Consider the following 9,989-nt stretch of genomic DNA (forward strand, 5'->3'; position numbering starts at 1 on the left):
CACCTACAAGTGCATCACATGCAAGTGGAGATTTGTCTGGTCGGTCCAAAATCAAAAAAGGAAAACGAAATGCACCCACGGACACGCTTGATGATGACATAAGAGAGGTTGACAAGGAAATTATGAAGGCGACTCAGGCGTTCGCACAAACTAATAATGTTGACAAGGAGATGGATGAGTGTATTGAAAAATTGAAAGACTTAGAGTGGGGAGATTCTGATCCGAAATACATCACTGCTCTTATGTTGTTTGTTGAAAATGCTGGTAACAGGAAAATTTGATTACGCCTCAAGTCTTCGACTTGTGAGTTATGGGTGAAAAGTGCGGGAAAGAATTTTGGATTACTTGGTTGACTTTAGTATGACTTTAGGATGTTTTTGTCTTTATGTTTTATGGATTTACATTATGGTACATGTTATGGATTTTTATGTGTAGGGTTGTTATGTGTTTTGTTTAGGATTTTTAAGTTTAGGTTGTTTATGTGTTATGTTTAGGATTGTTATTTGGTATTGACTTTTATGTTATGGAGTTACATGTCATCCATTTTAATGTTATTGATTAATGTTATGGTTTATGTTATAAAATTTATGTGATTTGTATTTAATATGTAACAGGATACATATGGATAAGGAAAGTGAGTTTTTAGGTTTCCTTATACTCTCATGCTATTGGTTGATATTGGTTCGAAAAAGAAAAAAAAGAATTAAAAGAATAAAAGCTAAGGAATCGGAAGAAACCGAGCATGCATATACACAAGATTTGATACATGGATGTCCTATACAATGTTTTGATATGACGCGTCTTTCACAAGATGCATTTGTATTATTATGCAATCATTTTACTCAAACAAATTGGTTGCAACGTAGTAGGACAATAAGCGTTGAAGAGAAGATGGCTATATTTTTACATGTTATAGGACATAATGAACGTTTTCGAGCTGTTAAAGAAAGGTTTCATCACTCCATACAAATGATTCATCAATGTTTTCATGAAGTGCTAAAAGCAATGATGTGTTTTGCAAGAGAAATTATTGTACCAACATCTTCTAATACACCAAGAAATCCCTCGGAACGACATAGACAGCTAAAAAACATATTTCATGGAGCATTAGGTGCACTAGATGGAACACTTGTACACGCAGTTGTGCCTGTTGATGAACAAACTCGCTATAGTGGAAGAGGAAAAGGTGAATGTTATCAAAATATAATAGGAATTTGTGATTTTGATATGATATTCACCTTTGTATGGACTGGATGGGAGGGCGTAGCACACGATTCTAAATTTTTGAAAGAAGTTGCTTTTAATCCGACTTTTGGATTTCCATTCCCTCCACCAGGTTTGTCATTTTTCTATAAATTTTATTATCTATATTATCTATATGATTAATTTGTCACCCATCTACAGATAAATATTACCTTTGTGATGCCGCATACACCAACACCCGTGGATTTATGACTCCTTACCGTAATACTAGGTATTGGTTAGCCGATTTTCGAAGAAACAGAGCTTTAACAAAGGAAGAAAGGTTCAATCATGCTCATGCACAACTCAAAAATATCATTGAACGTGCTTATGGTGTATTGAAGATGAGATTTCCAATTTTAAAACGTATGGCTCCTTATCCTTTTCCAGTGCAAAGAGACATAGTTATTGCCTGTGTTGCGGTCCATAATTTTATAAAGAAATACGATATTCAAGATGACCTATTTACGAACTTTGAACAAAACACTATGGTTACTCCTAATGTGGGAGGTGGAGGAAGTGAGGGCCAAAACATACAAGGCATAGAATGGGGTTCAGAAGCCGTTGAGTATATGACTACTTTGCGTGACCAGATTGCTAATCAGTTTCTTTCAAATGGTTCATATTAAATGATATACTTTTTTATTATGTATCACAATGTGTATTTTGAGTTTTCTATTACACTTTGTATTTGGATTTTAAATTACATATGTTTATTTTGGATATTATGTGATAATTTTTATTTTTATAATTATTTTATCCAGCACAAAAGGACAACATAAGGATAATATGGTTATTTTTATCATTCAGCACAATCAGTCAGATAAATAATCAAACAACATAAATTCAGTCAGATGTGGACTCAGTTAGCATTTCTAACCCAGTCAGCTTCTAACTCAGTCAGCTCTAACCTAATCAGCAACTATCAAACGATCCCTTAGTTTAATAGTTTTAGGCAAGGTTCTAAATAACGTAAGCTGTGACTTGGCGACAATGTCAAGCCTCAAGCTTTTCTGAGCCTTGGCGAGTCATGACGTTTGTAAGGCGTGACTTAAGGCGGCAATTTTCTATATAATTAATATTTTTATATGTATTTTCAACTATTATGCATTTTTATACACATATATGAGTTAAGGCGGCGGTTTGGCAAAGCTTGGCGGCAGGTGCAAGCCTTATAGTTGTGGCACGCCATGGCGAGCTTTTTAGAACCTTGGTTTTAGGTTTTATGTGCTACATGTAAAAGAGTTATATTTAACATTTTTGAAGTCATTTGTTTTAGATATTGGAAGTATTGTTGTTAAACAAGTTAACTTTTGCTTTAAGTAGTAATATTGTGCTTTTTATTTATTATTTTAATTGTGTTTTCAGTATTTATAATCTAATGAAAAAAATTTGTAACTAATTTCTAAAAATGGGTTTTTTTTTGTTAAAACAAATATGCTACTAAAAACAAGATTTTTTTTTTATTTTAGCAAACATATAGTGGAATAAAATAGTGTCACTAAAACCTAAAAGGACTGTAGTTGCATAAAAAAAGTGTCACTAAAACCCAAAAGGTTTGCAACAGCGCATCGAAAAAGTGACACTAAAGTGTTTTAGGGGGAGCATTTCTAGTGGTACTTCTTATGTGTGCCGATCATTCACTAAGAAGCCTTTAGTGGCATTTTTTTTGGGGGGGGGGGGGGGGTTATGGCACTTTTTGTGTGCTACTAAATGACATATTTTTTTAGTGTATGGCCCTTGCTTTTGTACCGCCCATATAACTCTGTTTAAGTAAGTTCAAATTGATGATATTCTCGTTGTTTTTACCGTTTCCGAATTTTATCTTTTTTTTTTATAATCTATACGTTAATTATTCAGTAATAGGCCCACCAGTGCTACCCTACTCCCGTCCATCCTCATCCCTATCCGTGACCTCATGGGTATAATCAGTTACACTAGATCACCACTACCATTGGTGAGGGTTTTCGTGGCAGGTAAGACAGAAATAAGGGAGAGAGACGCTAGAGTTGCAGGAGAGAGAGAGACATTAGAGTTGATGGGTAGAGAGAGGAGATCGATGTTGAAATAAGTGTCTTAGTTTTAGGGTGAGAGATGAGGAATAAGAGATCAATGGTCAAGGAGATTGGTGGGGTAAGGTTGTCGTTTAGGTAGAGGCACAAAGTAAGTGGAGAGAGTTCTAGTGTTAGAGTTGTTAGCTGGATATCAATGGTGGATGAGATGGTCATGGTAAGGTTGTTGGTTCCTGATGAACTCACATTATGGTAGAAGGGTAGAACACTGAATTTATTAGTGAAGATATTAGGGACATGTTCATCTGTTATGCATAGTGTGGCTACAGAAGCCATAAGTTCATAGCTATTTCGACCTTATAGAATATCAACATTTTTGGAGGATTTGCACACTCTTACAAAACGTGGACTGGGAAGGACCGTTATATTTCCACATGGAGAGCTATAATCTCACAAACCTTGAGTTTTTGTCCTCTATATCTATTAATAACATCATTGGTTTCTTTCTTTTCATTTGTTTATTTAAAATTATTTGTTACATATTGATCAAATTTGCAAGTTAATCGATGCACCCATTAATTACACATATGATCCAGATTTGGGTTGAGCTATATCATCATTAAATTTCGAGCCCTTTTGGGTTGAAATTATTAGACAACAGGAATATAACACATCCTAGGCGAAAGCCTCACACATCATTTACCCTGTCCTCAACGTAGCACATCAGATCATTGACTCATTAGACTTTCGTGTAATAAAAAAACGACCATGTTTGGTGTATCTTGTGTTTATGCTCAAGATATAGCCTTCTTAAGGACTTAATGGACTTAGAATGTTAGATCTAGCCACGATATGAAGTTCTAATGGGTAAAGTAGGAAACTTTATCCATTAAGTCAATGTGAAAGAGTAGATCTGAGATTTTAGGCTTTGATCTGAAAGGATTAAGCACTTATGTAACATCCCGTTGATGAGTTATTTCCAAATTAAACCCTAAGTATGAAGAATCATTGTATTTAGCCCTTTTGTATGAGAAATGTTGCAAAATGGCCCATAGTGGCATTTTTATAATTATTAGCTCGAGGTCAAGTATGGTGGACGTACCTAGCGTATGCAGGGCGTGTGTGCATGATTCCTAAACCCTAATTTTTAGGGTTTGGACCATATTTAAACATCCTTAACTCCCCAACCTACCTTTTTTCATTAGCCTCCAATCCACGTTCGTACCCAAGCAAACCCTAATCCATTTTTGAGCACTCTTGAGCTTTGTGTGTGTGTGTTTTGGCTACTTTAAAGGAGAGAGGAAGAAGAGAAGATCAACTTAGAGGAGTAGGACTCTTTGGATCCAGAATCTCATCACCATTTGGAGGTAAAAATCTTTGAACTTGATGAAGATATGCATGGATCTAAGCTAGCTATGAAGTTTGTGTCCTTTTGGTCCCATTAATTTGGTATTTTTAGTATGAGCTACTCCAATCCATTTAAGTTGTCCTTTCAGACGTTTTGAAGTGGTTAGAAGCATAAAATTGTGGTCTTGATCATTTCTTCCCTTCCATGCATGATTTACAAGGTCTTAATGGGTTAAGTAGTTAAGGTTTTTAGTGCTAAGCACTTATTGGCCATGCAAGACCATAAAGTTGGAGACTTTATGGTTAAAGACATTATTTTGGGCTTGGATCTAATTTTGGACGTAAGGACTTGATGTATTAAGCTCTTAATGAGAAAAGTGGATGACTGGGTGCGTACGCTACACATACCAAATGGTAAGCTGCACATATGCGGTTAAAGTCCTAATTTCTTAGTCAAGAAGGGTACGCCCCGCGTACAAATAAGTACACCTAGTGTACTCATCTAAGTTGACTCAGCTGGGTTGACTCTGCTTGTTTTTTGACCTTGACCTTTGACATTTGACCAAGTTTTACCTAAGGCTATTTTACTTAATTTGAGTGGTATTTGATATCGGTAATTATTTGGTGTTTAGGTGACCAGTTGAGTTGTCATTCCGAGCTGTGTTCTGTCAGATATCTTTTCAGACTAAGAGGTGAGTTTTCCTCACTGTACTTTTCGGTTGAAGGCACCAATGTCGATCCACTAGATAAAGGGTTTTGAGCACTATCACACTCCTATGGTGCACATACAACCCTAGATTCTTTGGATCTAGGTTTTCTCTACATATACATGCAATATTGTTTTCGAAAGCATGAAGCCTAAACAAGCATACAAAATTTGATAATTTAATCATAAGACTAGTTAGATTGTTTACCTCTTGTTGTAGCTTATTATCTTTGGCCTTTAAGAACTTAGCACCTCAAATGTGATGCCTCTAATAAGTCACAAACACCACCAACAATTGGATGACTTGAGAGAGAGGTTCGAATGCACTAATATTGGCTCTATGAACTCTAAGAACACAAGGGGTAACCGATTTTAGGCCATGGGGTAATATATATATATATATATATATATATATATATATATATATATATATATATATATATATATATATATATATATATATATATAGGTTCAGCTTCATTTGAGACCATGCTAATTTTGTGAGATCGTGAGACCAAATCTAAAAATAATTTTAAAATGCAAAATAAAAGAAAAAATCCGGAAATTCTTTTTTTAATTATTATTTTCGGAACTTTAATTACCTAAAAAAATTAAAAAAACAAAAACTTACCGTTTTTTTTTGAAAAATACGTGAAATAGTCTAATAGAATCTTACACTGTAAATATTCTAATGTAATTTTTAGAATGTTAAAATATTATAGTAGATTTCTCAGATATGTAGAATATTCTATTTATTCTAATAGAATATGTAAAAAAATGTATTTTTTTTTTATTTTTTAACTATTTTTTTTGGTATTCTTTTTATTTTTTTTGGAAAATATAAGTTCCGAAAATAATATTTGAAATTTTTTTTTCCGAAAATTTTCAATTATTTTGCATTTTAAAAATGTTTTTTGTTTTATCTACCAAAAGAATGGTTAGGATTGCGTCTTACGGTCTCATAAAATTAAGTCGTCTCACATGAACCTAACCCTATATATATATATATATATATATATATATATATATATATATATATATATATATATATATATATATATATATATTGTAGGAATCCAAGAGTTATGGGTAAACCCTAATCCATACACTTGGGTTATGATTCATATCTCATTTGGGCTAACTCTTCATGGAAACTTACATAAACTTAGCCCATTATGGATCAATAGCCGAAACCATATATATATATATATATATATATATATATATATATATATATATATATATATATATAAACATAATCAGTCCCTGTTAATTTAATTTTGATCACTAAATTAATTGTTAATCAATACTAATTAAATAACATGATTGATGGGTTTTACACAAATAAACATCATATGTACTCATGCAAACCCTAATGCTTGGATCTAGGCTTCTCTAATGTACATGCAATGAATCCAAGACTTGCAAATCCTAGATCTAGTAGTATGAATATGAAATTTAACATAACAAATCTGATCTAGATGATTACCTTTGTTGATTGCTTGATTCCTTCTTGATTCTTCTTGTCTTGGAGCTTAGAGTCACAAGTGTAACTCATCTAATGGCTTACAAACACCAACTAGCAAGAAGGAAATTATGAGAGAGATAAGAGAGGATGCTAAAATCGGCCCTAGGGTTACTCATGGGATCAAGTGGCCGAAAATTGCATATAGGGGTCTCTATTTATTCTGTAGGCTTCTAGGGTTTCTGCGAAAACCCTAATGGACAACTTAATCACCAAGCAACCCATGGAACCTTATGGAATGGGGCCTATGGACGAAATGTTGATGGATCCCCATCATAATTTCGATCCCCCTTTAATCCATAAGGTTTCCCAACCCTAAGTCCAACTATCACACATTTGACACTTTAAGCCCATTTATTTAATTAATCTCTTTTAGTCACCAAATTAATTCCTAATTAATTTATGACCAATATTAATCAAATAATTTGATTTCTATTTTAATATATTATTCTTATAATATATTAATAAATCATAATATCTTCTCCCTCTCCATAAATTACCCTGTCAAGTTGCTATGGTGAAGGCAACCCAAAAGCACCATGCACAACCGGGTCAAGTACTTACCAGATATAGTTACGGGCTTAGACACTAATCCAATAGTCTCCCACTTGGATAAGTCTAGTAACTATAATGTAAGCATATTTCGATTAGCAATCGTAGCTCTCAAAGACGCTGTCAAACTCTGATCATATTAGTAACCTGTCCTTTAGATAAGGGATCGTACAGTCCTCTGTTCTAGATATCGTGCGGACAATCACATGAAACATAGTCATACTTATTATCCAGCAGTTTGTTTCTCGATCTCAGATTCATTTGACATAGAACTTAATTGAACACATCAATTTAGTCCTGACCGAGCCCGACACATAAGTCAAATCAAATCATCGAGGGGCCCTGATATCGCTTTTACCCTCTTAGGATAAAAGGAACAAATAAACTTCGACTTATATGCATTTACTATTCACTAATCAAATCATACACAAAAATGCATTTTATGACATCAAGTTATTGATGCGTTTTCGCATTATCAATGCACAACCAATCAGGAAACAATAAACCATATATCTTGGTTTTAAGACCGTATGATATTATCATCTTGCGATCACTCGTGATTAATTCCATGAAGTGATTCTAGCAAGCGTGGGTTTATTCCAATGCTGAAAACTTGTTCATAAGCACTCAAGAACGTTATAGAAAACTTTTTCTATGTCTAATACCTCTTAGACAATCTACACACCTATTCACGACAGTCTTCATTCATACCTACTTCCAACATATGAACGACTGTGGACCGTTCGAATAATTCGATTATTCTTAAATAACTCAATTATTCAGGAAGTCAAGACATGCAAAGTGAAACAATAGTTAAATAATCAACATAAGACAGTAACTTTACTTATAAATAATACTCCTTTATTTAATCATCAAATGTTAATTACATTTATCTATTATACGTTTCTAAACTATCTAATCTAAACTAATATCGTCCTTCAGCCCAATGCTCCTAGCGTGCTGCAAGTGCTTAACCCTACTCAGTCCCTTCGTAAGCGGATCTGATGGGTTATCTTCTGACGATAGCCTCTTTACTACGAGGAGTCCTTCTACCCGATGTCGAATAAAGTGATATTTTCTGTCGATATGTCGAGATCTACCATGATCCCTCGGTTCCTAGGTCAAGGCAACTGCTCCTTCATTATCACAGAAAATTTCCATAGGCACCTTTATGGCAGGTACAACTCCAGGGTCTCCAATGAATTTCTTCAACCATATCGCCTCCTTTGACGCCTCGCTCGCTGCAGTGTACTCTGATTCGCATGTTGAATCAGTTACGGTTTCTTGCTTGGAACTTTTCCAAGTCACTGCTCCTCCATTAAGGGTAAAGACCCAACCCGACTGCGAACGGTAGTTGTCCCTGTCGGTCTGAAATCTGGCGTCACTATACCGTCGCACCTTTAAGTCATCACTCCCACCGAGGACTAGAAACCATTCCTTGGTCCTCTAAAGGTACTTAAGAATGTTCTTGACTGCGGTCCAATGCTCTCTGTCAGGGTTCCCTTGATATCTACTGACCATGCTCAAAGAAAAGGCCACATCACGGTGAGTACAAGTCATAGCATACATAATCGAGCCAACTGCGGAAGCGTATGGTACTCGGATCATTTCTGCTATCTCGACTTCGGTACTCGGGTATTGAGTCTTACTCAACTTGGCATTACTTTGCATTAGTAACTCTCCATTCTTTGAGTTTTCCATACTAAAACGTTTTAGTACTTTGTCCAAGTAAGTATTCTGACTAAGTCCTTTTAGTCTCTTACTTCGGTCTATAACTATCCTTATTCCCAAAATATACACATGATTCATCTTCGCTTCACAGAAATCCAACTCTTTTACTTACTCGTCGAAAAAAAGATTCCATCTGCGAGACGCTTGCTTAAGTCCATAAATGGACTTCTCAAGCTTGCACACTCTATTGGGATGCTTTGTATTGACAAAACCCTCTGGCTGAGCCATGTAAACATCCTCAGCCAACTTCCCATTAAGGAAAGCGGTTTTGACATCCATTTGCCATATTTCATAATCATGAAATGCAGCAATGGCTAACATCACCCTAATAGACTTTTTAGCAACTGGTGAGAAAGTTTCATCATATTCAACTCCGGGAGTTTGAGTGAAACCCTTCGCAACCAGTCATGCCTTATATGTGTTCACATTCCCATCCACGTCGGTCTTCTTCTTGAACATCCACTTGCACCCGACCGTATTACGTCCTGGCACATGGTCAACCAAATTTCAAACTTGGTTGTCATACATGGACTGAATCTCTTTATCCATCGCCTCTTTCCATTTCGCAGACTTCGGGCCTGCCATGGCTTCCTAACTCTTTCGAAACGTCTAAGAGGTTAGGACTCGTTAATTGGTTCAACCGGAGTTTCATCCTCGGGTTGAGCGCCAGCGTTAGAGGTTCCTTCATTGCTCGGCTCTTGAATATCTTCAAAATTGATTTTCCTCCCACTGTCTCCTTGGCTTATGAGTTCTCGCTCTTGAAAAACCCTTCTCCTCGCAACGAAGAAAACATTGTCACTCGGTATATAGAAGAGATATCCAAAGGATTTCTGCGGGTAGCCGATGAAAATACATCGCTCACTACGAGGTTCGA

At 35.4% G+C, this 9,989-nt stretch overlaps 1 protein-coding gene across 1 annotated transcript; it reads left to right on the forward strand.

Moving 5' to 3' along the window:
* Window positions 1-891: 891 nt before the first annotated feature.
* LOC145066948 (uncharacterized) lies at window positions 892-1,871 on the forward strand. Its single transcript, XM_079014184.1, has 2 exons — window positions 892-1,186; window positions 1,405-1,871. The coding sequence occupies exons 1-2, from the start codon at window positions 892-894 to the stop codon at window positions 1,869-1,871; spliced, it is 762 nt and encodes a 253-aa protein (XP_078870310.1).
* The last annotated feature ends 8,118 nt before the right edge of the window (window positions 1,872-9,989 follow it).

The sequence above is a fragment of the Lactuca serriola genome, chromosome 8 (assembly GCF_051521515.1).
Source record: "Lactuca serriola cultivar US96UC23 chromosome 8, Lser_US96UC23_V15, whole genome shotgun sequence".
Taxonomy (NCBI): domain Eukaryota; kingdom Viridiplantae; phylum Streptophyta; class Magnoliopsida; order Asterales; family Asteraceae; genus Lactuca; species Lactuca serriola.